At 39.6% G+C, this 14,453-nt stretch overlaps 1 protein-coding gene across 6 annotated transcripts in view; it reads right to left on the bottom strand.

The window, feature by feature from the left end:
- Window positions 1-14,453, bottom strand: part of ttc28 (tetratricopeptide repeat domain 28) — a 152,902-nt gene that overhangs the window by 57,731 nt on the left and 80,718 nt on the right. For all 6 annotated transcript variants that reach the window (XM_084935948.1, XM_084935944.1, XM_084935946.1 and 3 more), the window contains 3 exons: window positions 5,807-5,954; window positions 1,416-1,688; window positions 1,208-1,338 (listed from right to left, as the gene is read on the bottom strand). In XM_084935948.1, coding sequence (XP_084792074.1) covers window positions 1,208-1,338; window positions 1,416-1,688; window positions 5,807-5,954 — 552 coding nt within the window. The remainder of the gene's footprint in view (window positions 1-1,207; window positions 1,339-1,415; window positions 1,689-5,806; window positions 5,955-14,453) is intronic.

Raw genomic sequence — 14,453 nt, 5'->3', positions numbered from 1 at the left:
AATGGGAAACAGAAAGGAAACACAACACTGGGATTAATCTGACGTAACGAGATGGGGAGGAAGCAAAACTGACTACACTGAACACAGGACAAGGAACTATCAAAATAAAACAGGAAACACACGGACCGAAATGCAAGCTTAACACAGTGACTGGGGACACATAGAGAACATAGCAACAAGGGGGACTAGACATGAAACGTGGGACATGGGCACAGCACACAGTAGACATGGGAACAGAGACTAAACACAGGCTGAGATAGATACTAAGGGAGGAAGGACTACAGTCACTAAGAACATAAGAAATAAAGATAACCAAAACCAGCAATAACAATAATCAAAAAATATAATTCCAGAGTCTGAAACTAAATACTGGGTTGCAGACTCAGTGCCGTGACACATCCAGTGTCTCCCTGGATGAATTGGAAGCAATGACTGAGTCATTGGTTGGAAGAGGTGGTTGACATGAATGAAGTTTGAGACTTTATGCTTATACTGCTGCCTCCGAGATCCAAAACCAGAAAAGCGGTAGAAAATGGATAGTAGGAAAATTTCTTTTTATTGTCATCATTAGAGTTCCACCTAGAGCTGAACAATAGACTGTGAAACTAAACTCCCTATATGAATGTGAACAGTCATTCTGTAGACAAGGGATAAGTCTTTTTGGTACCAGACGTTTGGCTGATTTCTGCTCATAATCTGCTTTTGGTCTGAATTGCGTTGTCAAATCATGTTTTTGTTGAATATGAGGAGCTCTTTTGGGGAGCAAAAGAGCTCCCCACAGATTCTGTCTGATGACATTTCAGCTTTTTATTTGTTTTTCTTAATGTATCACCTGTCTTAAAAAAAAAAGATTTACACCAGCTGGTTGTTTCCTTTAGAGACAAGGTCATCAAATAGTATTAGATGTCATTTGGTATTAGATGTCAATATACATCTTATATTCTTTTCTCACTTTAAAAAATAATTACTTTCATCAATGTCTTTTTTTCAATGAGCAGCATACTAAATGTTCTCCTTAAGAATGAAGCTCTTTAGACAAATAACCTGTTGTTAATGTAGTGTCAAGAACCATGTTAATATCCACTTTGCTACACAGCAATTGGACTGTTCTTTCTAACCTGCTTCCTTCAGAAGCAAAACACATTTAAACCAAGATGATGTGGGTGTAGGTCTAATGTGTCTTATGAATACATGCATGCAAACTTACTTCTCTGTCCTTGAGCTTCATGGCCAGTACTAACTGGTTTCTGTGATTGGCCAGTGCTTCTCTGTAATTGCTTTTGGAGAAAAGGGCAGAGCCGAGGTTCCCATGAGCTCGACATTCCCCTGACTGGTCACCTGTGGAAGACGAATTTTACCTACACTGTAGCCGTTTTTCCACACACCATAAACTACTACTTTCAAGTTTTCCATACCTAGAGTCTTGGTCACCTCCAGGTCCTGTTGCATGTAGGCCATACTCTTCTCTATATTACCTAAAGACCAGTATGCAGAACTAAGGGCAGAGTAGACGGATCCACGCAGCTTTAGTGAGCACGTGCCAATCTTCAGCCCCGCCTCCAGAACTACAGCTGAGGCTCCATGGAAACCATGTGTCAGTAGCTCCTGGCCAATAACGGAGACAACCACAAACGGACTCTTGTCTAGCTTCATCTTCTGCAGCTGCTGGTAGGTGGGCTCAAGTGTGTCTGTGAAGATGTGACAGATAGACAAAAACACACAGGTGATTTAAGAAAATTCAATTATTTATCATTTTATGTGTTACAAACATTAATATGACCATTCTTAAGCGCCATTGGACAAGATACTGAGTGTGTGGCCTGAAAACTTCCTTGGCCCTGTGGCATTTGGCTGTGGGACTGTAGCATCCTGCTGATACAGAAAGAACACTACACCTGCCCTGGCTCTTTTTCCACACAGAAAGTAAAATAAAAGCAGAAGCCCTGGAACTTCTGTGTTTGTGCTCGTGCACACTTTCAAAGCAACACTATGCAACTTTTAAGAAGTAATATCACACTTACTCTTACAAGTAGAGACTTACATTAATAAGCGATAAAATGCACCCATACTTAGAAGCAATGCTGGTAAAGCCTCATTAGGTCTGGCATGACCCATTTTAAGCTTATGTAAGCACACTTTAAAGTCTATATTGCTCTGTAAGTGCTGTGTAACTTCAGAAAAGTCTGAAGTTAATCAGCACAGAATCTTATATCCTTTTGCTACTATGTTATAGTCTCAGAGCAAACACACAAAAATATGCATCTGCTATCTGATAACAACTACATCTACAAAATTCTGCTTCACAGATGACATTTTCATATAATTTAACAAAGTATGTAATTGAAATTGCTGCTGCCGAAAGGGACTAACTGAAATATTTTTACAAAAACAAATATATCTATTCCAAGTTCAATACCACCTCCCAACCCCCCCCACCCCCCCACCCCCCCAAAAAAATTCAAAACAAAACAAAACAAAACAAAACAAAACAAAACAAAACAGAACAGTTCTCTTGTGTCAAAAGGCACACAAGTCATATTTTGTAGTATTTGAGATGAACTGTAGCAGTTTTCATTTGCATTTTTCGAGTCTTTTATTCTGCTTTGTCAAACTGAAAAGTTTTGTTTATCAGGCTAATCTGAGGAGGACCTAGTAGATAGCGTTCTGTTACAATTGTCTACCCTAGAGGCCTAGAAAGACAGAGGAGCCTCCTACTCTTTCATGCTGATAACAATGCAGCTCCTTAGTGTGTGTGTACTACACACTATACTGACATTCTCTATGGTCCAACATGTTGCCCTGCCTACTGCTTACTCAAGCATTGCAACTCAATTTTACTTGGAGGCTTGCTTTGAAGATTATAAGAGATCAAGTTTTGAAGGGTACTGCCCTTGGGTGGGAGAACAACCTCCTGCAGTGCAACAGACCTGTGGGAGAGCTTTGCTGTAGTCCAGGCTGGACTCAGTTATGATATACTGTTTGCTGCTGCCACTGATTCAAACATACTGTCATCATTTTCAAAATGTGCATTTTTTGTTTTCCATCTACTCCATTCTTCTGGCAGCACTACTGCTTAAACTTTGAAACAATGTCTTTTGTTTTCTGTTGTAAATTTCTAATTTGAAACATGATAAAGTCCATTATCAATAGCCTTGTGATCAACCCCACTGGATACACAAGTTGGACCTCAAAGGGAAATAAGATGAAGGGAGGTTGGCTGGTGCAAGAACACATGCAAATGCCCAGCTCTAATTCAGATACAGCTGAAGGGCAAAACAACATAATCCAGTGCAAATTCTAGCCTGCAAACCATTCTTGATTGTTTGTACTTTTCCTTCATCTTTGTGTGCTGTTGAGACCTACACATAAAAGTACACTGTGAACTGTGGGGTGGTTAGATCAATGACACATGAGAATCTACCTTGTAAATATTTCATCATGAACCCTGCGAGAAGCAAATTCATGTGAATAAACATAATGATAAAACTAAACTAGACCCTTCAGTGTCCACAGCTCTTTAATTTAAGGATGTTTGTGAACTTCCTAAATCTGGAAGAGGACATAATCAGGAATTAATCAGAACACATAATGAGTTTTCTGTGCTTCAGAAGTGTGTACACCCACTGAAATCTTTCAAATTTCAGTCATTACTTCTAGAAATTAGTATTTGGCCTTAAAATCAGCATTCCACCTCTGCGGCCCGCTTCAGCCGCTGGCAATGTGCTGTCTGCATTTAAAGAAGCTGCAGTTTACGATCTGTCTAAAATGTAATCTCGGCGCTGAAGTGTACCTTTGACTTAATCAAAAACCCACAAAATTCAACACCAATAGAGATGGAATGTAACAAAGTACATATACATTATAATTCTGCTCTACTACATTTCTCGGAGGCTAATGTGCTCATTTATCCCACAGCTCTAGTTGTGTATCAGATTACATTTTTTCATAACCATCTTGCTCAGTGAAAAGCATGTATCTACAGTTTGGGGTTTAATAGTAAATATGATGCATCCCTTTATGGCAGAGAATTCTTTTTCTATTTTACTGGCTTTAATTTAAAATAAAAAAAATCTCTATAGCCTTTTTTAATTGCAGTTTGGTCCATATAAAGCTATCAAGTCATAAAGCCACCAAGTTTCCTATTTATGACATTCCGTATTACTGTATTTTGCCTGCTACAAGCCTGTTTAAGCACGACTCTGTTGTTGTTGTATTTGTATGCATGCTGGACATGTGGAGGTCTATAGTGCAACTACAACTGGACAGGTCCAAATTTTTTGTGGGCCGACACAGCGGTACAGTGGGTAGCAATGCTTGTTCACAGGAAGAAGGTCCTAGTTCAATTCAATTCAATTTTCAATTCAATTTTATTCATATAGCACCAAATCACAACAAAAGTCGCCTCAAGGCGCTTTATATTGTACAGTAGATACAGAGAAAAAGTTGCCTGGGGTCTGTCTGTGTAGACTTTGCATGTTTTTTGCCATAGTCCAAAAACATGTTGGCTAAGTCAGCTGGGGCTACAGCTTCCAAACAGTAAGGATAATGGATGGATATTTGGACAGATGGTTGGTTTTCCTGCTTTTGCTTTGGCACAGATTTTATACCAGATGCTCTTTCTGACACAATCCTCCCATTTTGTCTGGGCTTTAGGAGTACTCTACCTTACAATCACTGTAATCACATTACATTTTTTCATAGCGCATTATTGTACTAAATTCAATAATCACTTTACAGTAACAATTATGTAATTCTTTGTGTTACAAAGATTTTGCCTAACAAAGCTATATTTCTTGAGGGTTCAAGAACTGAAGGAAAGTTCAGCTTCAACAATCAAATCGTGTTTATTCAAATACACCAGTGCTGCTGCCTGTCAATCAAATTATGTTATGACATGTAAACATAACTTGTATCTAGTTGTTGGTCACTTCAGAGAATCATCACCCTGTTATGCTGTTGTTGTATAAGCAAATTTATAAAAGGCAGCTAGATTGGCTAATCCTTACTCCTTTAATCTGTTAGGTTGTGTTGGGCTCCAGCCTAAATATAAGGCACACCCACAGTCAAGAGCTGAAACAACATGTGAATCCTGCCTATGTCTCAGAAAAATCCTACCATGTCATATATACGTATTCATTTTTTACCTTCCTTAACTTAGATGGCTTCAATAATGTTATGTTGACAGCATTAATACTGTAACTTGCTTCAGAGAGTCCTTGTGTATAACACATCCACTCACTCGCTGTACCTGAATGTAAATAAATATGACTGTGGGAGACACCAGACAACAACGGTCTTTATAATTGGCAGTAGATGTCACCTCATTGTCAAGAAGATTCATCTGAAGCAGGAATGGATGAGAGTCATTCCTTTACTTCCACAAGTGGATGCTGGCGATGACTACCTTTTATCTCCACGTTTCTCTTTCCGTTCTATCTAAGATGCTTGTTTTATGCATTTTCTGAATCTCTCTTTTCTCTATGTATCTCTCTTCTCTCATATCAAACATGCATCCCTTTCTTTGTGCGGCCTGAATCATCAGAGGGATCTTTTTATTTTTTTCACATCCTAGTCCCGGAGGAGGGCTACTGAATAAAAGAATAAAAGAAAAGTAATAACTTGGCAGTTTCCCTAGTGCATACATCTAACTTTCCTTGCCTACAAGTTTTCCAGCACAAAATTGTAGTTTTCTGCTTATGATGTTCTTTTGTTTGTCTCTCCCCTTGTAAATGTGAGTCATGTTGTTTCAGATGTGTTGGCACAGTGAGAGAAAGGCGGAATGAAGTCCGGTGTTAGACATGCCCACCTCTTAGAGGCGACTTCATGGCAGCCTCCACCATACCAACAAGCAGCTGGAGACTCTTGGGGTCTTGGGCGAGGCCGGAAGCGAACGCTGCCAGGGCATCGGCATGACGACCCAGGTACTGTAGGGCAACACCCTGACGAAAGTAAGCCTGAAAAGAAAAAACACAATTTTTTTTTTTAAATTTTTTACATTTCGTATTTTTTGACATTTTGAAACACTTGTTTATTCCTCTTCTGAGGTTTGTTGAAGTACTGCAAAAATATATAACTGCAGTTTTATGCAAAACAGCAATAAAGCTACACGTATACATAAAAGGGCATAGCGGTGATTAATTTAGCAAAATGGTAAATTGACAGGTACTTATATAGCACCTTACTATTCACTTTCAGCACTTTATATTACAGGTCTTATTCATCAAAGGAGACACGCATTCATACTGCGCTCTTTTTTCTTCTTCTATGCCTAAGTGCTTCTTATCTAATATTCACACACACACTCGCACTCTGGTGTATCCAAAAATATGGTGACACATGGAGTGGAGGAGCTGGGGATCAATACACTAACTTTAGACCATGTTTAATACAAACATTCACCATATTAACAGTACATAACAGAACTTTCACTTTAAATGGGCTGTTTGGTTCTTTGCTCACACCATGAAAAGTTAAGTTTAAAAAATGTAATATCCTTATTTATCATATTTATCTCTAAATTTGGATTGTTGCTTTGAAGTCTGACTGTTGAACAAAGACATTATAAATATTACAAGTTTTGTTTCTTCATTTATGTCCTTAACACTTGGGATTCGACTGTACTGTTAGCTCCACTGTTAGGGAATAGCCTCCTGTTCAGCAAGCCAGAAGTGTTTCCATTTTAGATTTTTACATGGCTGTCTTTAAGAAGGCTCTGAAACAGATCCAATAGTTTAAACATTTACAGAACCCATTCTGAATAAGGAGAACAGTTACACTTGATAGTTAACAGAGTTTGGCACAGCTGTTTTTGTTCTATGGTTCCAGCAGCTGCATTTGAATTGTTTAAAAGCAAACAGAAAACTGTGCTCTTCTCTAAAATATTTTTACTTTAGTCTAATCTACTTGCTAGTCCACACACTACTGTACTGTTTGATTTATTTGCACATATGTGTTAGCCATGCATCTATTATTCTTTGTTTTTAATGTGGGGTATCCTAAATGTTCCCAAATGAAACCTGTTCTATTTATAGATTTTTTTTATTTGCTTTGATATTTGGTCATCAAACACAGCAAGACATCATTATGGTTTAGAGACTTATTCCCGATAATGAAGCAAGATGCACAGCTCAACCAGTTTTTCACATGCTAGCAAGGGAAGGATCTCAGAGCAGCCCTTCTGCCCTCGGTGTAAGACCACTTCGAAGAACAATCACCCCACAGCAGCCTTTTATTTCTGTGACACACAGTTTCACAAACACTCATTGTAAAATCCCCCTATGTGTTTATGTGTATGGATGTGCACGTGAGAGTGTGTGTTTGTGTCTGGGGGTGCGTTTGTGTGACCTCCTGCCCACAATAGGGTCATAAAGGCAGGAAGTTTACTAAACAAGAAAACAGAACCCTCACATATGATGTGCCCCTATAAAACACTACAGCCTCCTCCACCAACAGGCTGGGGAGGGAGTCAGAAACAAAGGAATGTCTTTGACCATATAGTTTGAACCAAGCCTTACAAATTTAAGTACAATAATGGCAACATTTAATAATTTGACTCCAACAGTAGTAAAAACAACCTTTGGATTAAAAGTAACTTTTTAAGATCAGCGACAGCCCAGAAGTGCTCGGTGATTTTCACATAACCTTAAATAATGAAAAGGTCGAGCACCGATGTGGCATTTACAAATTGGTTACACACTCTTTCCATATAACACACAGCAACATGCATTTCATTAGGACCCCTTGTGCATTTCACAGCTGGATTAGAGACAATGCATCATGACATCAGATTCATGAAGACAACTCAAGAGACGGCACGTGCAACACAAACATATCATCTTCTTCTCTCACTGCTGACCTTACTGTAACCTATTTGTCTTGCCCCCTTCTCTCTTCGCCTTCATTCCTCTTCTTTTTACTTCTCATTTATCATCCAACCCTCCCTCCCCCCATTTAAGCACAAGCTCTCATGACAGTGAGTGAATTAAGACAAAGAGGAGAGCAATTAGATTACATGCTAGCTGCTGTCCCGCCTGCCACTTTCTACAGCCATGCTGTCTTTGTCCCATCCTCATCTTCAGACAGCTTCATTGAAACAAATGGAGTCTGAGGTCAAGTCTCAGTGCAGAATGTGAACAGGCCACGGTGTCATTTCACTGATGATTAACATGAAAGTGATTTAAATGGTTGGTAATTACAGCTGAGGCCATATGCCTTAACACATTATGAAAATGCCTCAGTCAGTCACAGCAGGCTAATATTATAATATTCTCTATTTGTGGAGCACTTTTCAAAAAATCAGAGCCAAAAGTTAAATTGCTATAAAATATGAAATACTTAAGCTGTCCAATAAAAGTGAGTTTTAAGAAGCTGGTTTAAGGTTTTAATGTTGTGGATCGTTGAGCTATCTGAGTTCATATTGTCGGCAAAATCCTAGAGTTTGTTCTCGAGTCTCCGTCCACAAGTGTTTCTAACCTGATCTCTCTTTGTACATAGATTTCCTGGACCTGTCCCTTAACCAGTTTGGAGTGTCTGTTTGTCGGAGTGGCATAGAGCGTGGAGAAGTGTGAGTGTGAGTGGGAGAAGAGGAGTAAGCGTGTGAGCAAAAAGAGGAGAACAGAGACTGTGTGGATTCCCCACTTTCCCCCCTGGAGCCCTGTGCCCCCTTTCCCTGCACCTGTAAATATACTGCACCATGCAGTTAATCCCCTTCCCCATCTACCCATCCCTGGAGCCCTGGACCCTTTGCCCCTTCACCTTGTATATATATATATATTCTGCACATTGATTTTTATAAATAAACTGTTGAACTCTTTCTCAGTGAAGCTTTAGTCTGCACCTGAATTCGTTCCGTCCGCTTTGACAGTTTTCCAACAGTCTTCAAGGTGTTCTCATCGATGCTGAGCACTTGTTGGCCCTTTTGCCTTCACTCTGCGGTCCATCTCATCCCAGACCATCAGAACTGGATTTAGGTCACGTGACTATGGAGGCCGGGCTATCTGGTGCAGCCCTCCATCACTCTCCTTTTTGGTCAAATAGCCCTTATACACTCTGGAGGTCATCGTCCTGTTGAAAAATAAATGATGGTCCAACTAAATGCAAACTGGATGGGATGGCATGTCGCTGCAGGATGCTGTGGCAGCCATGCTGGTTGAGTATGCCTTCAGTTTTGAATAAATCCCCAACAGTGTCACCAGCAAAGCACCCCCACACCTCCTCCTCCATGCTTCACAGTGGGAACCATGCATGTAGAGACCATCCGTTCACCTTTTCTGTGTTGCACAAAGACATGGCAGGGGGAACCAAAGATCTCAAATTTGGACTCATCAGACCAGAGCACAGATTTCCACTGGTCTTTCCTTCCTTATGTCTCTTGGCCCAAACAAATCTCTTCTGCTTGTTGCTTTTCCTTAGTAGTGGTTTCTTAGCAGCTAATTGACAATAAAGGCTGATTTTCGCAGTCTCCTCTGAACAGTTGATGTAGAGATTTGTCTGCTACTGGAACTCTGTGAGCCATTTATCTGGGCTCTAATCTGAGATGCTGTCAACTTGCAATTTCTGAGGCTGGTGACTCAGATGAATTTATCCTCAGTAGCAGACTTGACTGTTGGTCTTCCTGGTCTTTCCTGGGGTCCTCATGTGAGCCAGTTTAGTCGTACAGTAGATGGTTTTTGTGACTGCCCTTGGTGTTAGCAATTTTCCGAATTGAGTGACCTTCAGTTCTGAAAGTAATGATGGACTGTTGTTTCTCTTTATTTAGAATTTATATTATGGTGAGAACCAATCAGCTACCAGTTGTCAGGGCTGTGAGCTGTGTACCAACCTGCATTCTGCACAACACAACTGATGGTCCCAACCATATTAAGAAAGCAAGAAATCCCACAAATAAACTCTGACAAGGCACACCTGTGAAGTGAAAACAATTTCAGGTGACTACATCATGAAGCTCCTTGAGAGAAGACCAAGGGTTTGCAACGCTGTCAACAAAGCATGTTAAAGTGTAGCTATTTTCAGGAATCTAAAATATAAGACATATCTAGAGTTATTTATAATTTTTTCTTTGCTACATAATTCCACATATCTTGTGTCATATATTTGATGTCTTCAGTATGTATCTACTATGCAGAAAGTAGTAAAAATAAAGAAAAACCATTAAATGAGAAGGTGTGTCCAAACTTTTGACTGGTAGTGTATATTTTAAAAATACATTTAGAAATTATAAGAACTCTTTCATTAGGAATATCATAAACATACTCCAAAATGATTGTCAAATAATGGGTATATAAATACTGAATGAATGCTTTAAATTGGCAGGATTAATTCCAACAGCTCTAAGTCATTACTGATGACAACCACAACTTAAACCATAACACCAGGCAATCAACATCTGTTGATTAAATTAACAAATTTTCTGGTTCTCTTGGTTCTCAGTGATAACTGGATCACATCTTGGAGAAGCTCACTGCGGTTATGAGTTCTCAGAATCGGCTCTTTGAGCACAAGAATGACAACATCACGGAGCGTAAGCTCATGGCTCTCCAACGGGAGATTGAGAGACCAATGTCGGACTGTTAGAACAATTTTGAAATTCCCATGAGTTGTTCGCACTAAAGTAAAAACCACCATCACTTCATGCGGATACCCCTTCAGTGCGAGCTGCGGTCTCAAAGCTGGAGCTGAACAACAACACCCTGATACGGACTGTGTTTAGACTGTTCTTCCCATTCTATGCAAGGCCACCCGGGTTGGCTGGAAGACTGTTTACTTAGCCTGGCAGGGCTAAGGACACTATCTCAGGTGAACTCTGGACACACACACACACACACACACACACACACACACACACACACAGAGACATATATATACACATGCAGATGTACACTCATCCCCCCTCCCCTTCCAAACGCCTTCGACGCTTATTCCCTTCCGATGCTGACGGTGGATCAAGGAGACCAGCGCATTGGCTGCAGGCCTGGATGTACTGTCTACATTGGCTGTCTCTCACCCTTTACCCACCCCTGTTGCTTGTCATGTGTTTCTTTGGTGTATTAAGAGTTTTTCCATGTGCTATGTGCAGAGGTGTTTTTTTTTCTGTTTTCAAACTGATCTCCCTATTGGAGCTCAGTCTGGGGGGAGTTATTTTTTTTCTCCTTATCTTTCCTCATGTGGTACTTTTCCATTGTTATACCTCTCTGACCTGTCTTCCCCATGTGATGTTTTTGTGTAATGTATGTATGGTCGGAGGGAAAGATGGCGCCGCCATTGCGTGCAATAGGTCGGCAGCCTTAACATGAAATTTCCCCTTGTGGGACTAATAAAGGTATCTTATCTTATCTTATCTTATCTTATCTTATCTTATCTTATCTTATCTTATCTTATCAAACTGTGTGTGTCTGGGTCATGCACTAGACTGGGAAAAAAAATAAATTTCCATTTGATAATTGTATCTATTGTAAAGTAGTATCTACTACCAGCAATGATGCCAAGTGTCCGTGCTGGGGATAGAGATATAGCAACCTGCCCTCTGACCCTCATGCAGGCTGGAGAGGATAGAAGAGGAGCTAGACTGGGATGTAGTGCTGGGGTGACATATGGACACCCCACCTGTCTGCCTACCTCTACTTAGCACTGCCCCTCAAAACTGTTGCCTTCATGCTGATCTGGCTAGTGTATGGAGGATGCAGTGTTTCTCATTTAGGCATTCATGTTCTATTCTGGACCTTCTAGGGGGAAAATCCAGTCAAAAAGGATAATTATATCAGAGGAGGAAAGTTATAATCACAGTGATGATCATTATCTCTGCATGAGCAGACAAGCAGCATAATGGGTAAGGTTGAGTAGCATGTGTGCGTATGGGAGTGAGAGAGTGAGGGAGAGAGGTTAAATCTATATAGGTGTGTGTGTGTAAGAACGTTCTACCCCTATCAGTGGCGTAAACATGCCAGATCCAGACAGAAAATGACAGCAGGAAGAGTCTGCCTCCACCACCACCTCCAGCCTCCTGCTCACACACATCCTGCCTATTAGCTCAGTCTGGCTACGCTGCCCACTAAGCATTGCAGGGGGTGCAGACAGGCTTACAGAGACACACACACAACACCACCACCTCGTGAACACAGAAACACACTCTTGGTATTGTTTATTCATTCTTTCTCTCAGCGGTGTTCTGGAACATCTCTGAAAAATCCTGTCAGATTACAGAGTCTCTTCCCAAGCTGCTGCGGTTATGTCTGGTTTGCAGGTATTTCACACTGATTCCCAGTTGAGCACTTAGATGGGCCCTTTAACATCAGCTGACAGGTGAGCTGACATGTTTTCTTTGTTCATACTTACGTAGAACTCAATCATTGTTTATGTTATCAATTTAAATATTTTTATAATACCAAATGATAACCAACAAAGATTTAAGTGAATCTACAGGTCCCCTACCTTTCTGTGAGTTTTTAGAGATTTTCAGCATAGAGATAAACTGTTCATTCCATTGATTTACTGTGTGGTTCAATCTTGCTGCTGTCATAGAAAAAAAAAGAAGAAAATTCTGTACACAGACAGAATCAGTGAACACAGTGGGGCATTTAGTAGCTAAAAAGATATTTCTTTAGAGAGTAGATGGGGACAACCAAAAGTGCTAAAAGAGACTCAGGACTGAACTTTGACCAGTGACCAGAAAAGCGGTCCTAAATGAATGCCTGTGTTCCTCCCATAGACTTTATAAAAAGATGAACATAGCCACCATAACATCACTCGCTGGATTTAAACTCTGCATTTTGAAGCCTCAATGTTATAGTGAAGCCAGAAGTGACCATATGCACCTAAATTTGACTGTATCATGGTAGATGAATAAAAATGGACAAATTTGTTGGGAACTATTTTACAGAAACAAAATTACTTTATATCGTACTTTAAATGTTTAAAAGGTAGCCTGTTGAAAAACAAATGAATTTGATATGGCTGTCATATATTATACCTGTGAACACAAAGAGAGATCCCCAGTGTTTTACTGAATTTGTTATTGACTAAAATAACAGCAAGTCAATAAAGACCTGTTAACAGACGCCTTTAAAATTACAATTACTGTTTACCTAAAACTAGTGCTATACTGTACTGCATCAAATAAAAACTGCACTACCACAAAGGCCACAAGTACGAAAGAAAAAGTTGGCTGGTTGAAATGTCGTTTGCACCAGAGAACTAGATTATTCAGGTTTTTTATATTTAGTATTTAGAGCAGATTGTTTTTCAGTGGTTTCTTGTTTGTTGATTCATTTCGTCGTTACTGTTTAAAATAAATACGATGTGCTAGTGCTACTCATATTCTGGCAGAGTATTTCAGTTAAGTAAAAGTCTAAATGTTTGAGGTGTTGCTGTATTGTGACTTGGGACTTAATATTGCTTTAAGAAGGTGAGCTATTTTTTCCATTCTTTACTTTCATTGCTTTTTAAAAAGTCTTATCCAAGTTTCTGAAAGACCTGTGAAGTACACAAATAAAATGAAACAAAATTGGAGATGTTGGTGATATCTTTTATCTTTATTTCTCTGAAATTTCACCAATACAGTGAAAATCAATGGGGCTTAGTTTGTAATGAAAGTTTTTATAAATGACATTAGACCAACTTTACGCTTTGATTTACACTTAAATCCCTGTTCAAGATAAGTAAAGGTATTAATTAATTAATAATTAAAAAGAAAAATAAAGCAGTTAGAAATAAAGGTAAGGACTCACTAAATATGTGAAATTTGTATAAAATACTGCAATGGACTCTTATAGTGCTAATCTTGTCTTACTCACACACAAAATCCTACACCCACATTACCTACTACATACACAAATGCTTTGTTCCATCAATTTAAAACAACAACCAATGACCAAGTTAGAATCACCAACTGACCGAACATGTGTGTTTTTGTAATATATTTATCTGTCTGGCAACTGCTGAGACATTTTGTCTGAAGCAAAGTGTCGAACCAGCAAAAAATGATAGTAGATCGAATCAAAGAAACAAAGAAAATGAAGGTGAGAGATGGTGAGTGAGAGAGGTGTTGTGTGTCAGAGCAAAGGATGCTCACCAGATGAACAGCTGCTTCAATTACTGCTCGTAACTCACATTAATCGAGAACAGATGGCAGCACAAGTGGCGGGAGAGAGAGAGAGAGAGAGAGAGAGAAGACTGTGAGCAAGAGCAAGAGAGGATCCCATAAACGAGACATGATAGAGATTGATGTCTTTGGAAATCACAAAATCTCCCTCCAAACACACAACAAGCCCTTCATTCTCATTTTATCTCGAGCCAACATGGAGTAAAAAACCTCTTTTTTTTACCACTTTGTTGCTGACTGAACTGATTTATGTTTTAGAAGCTACAGAACGGCGGGGATCAAAAAGGGGCTAGGGGATAATAGCCACTAAACTTTTAAAATATAGCCAACAAAAGAATATTAGTATGTTCAAAATGAA

Source organism: Perissodus microlepis, chromosome 7, assembly GCF_051167445.1.
Source record: "Perissodus microlepis isolate ML-2025 ecotype Zambia chromosome 7, ASM5116744v1, whole genome shotgun sequence".
In the NCBI taxonomy this organism is placed as follows: Eukaryota; Metazoa; Chordata; class Actinopteri; order Cichliformes; family Cichlidae; genus Perissodus; species Perissodus microlepis.
Note: the sequence above shows the minus strand (reverse complement) of the source record. Positions and strands in the feature narration are given on the sequence as shown.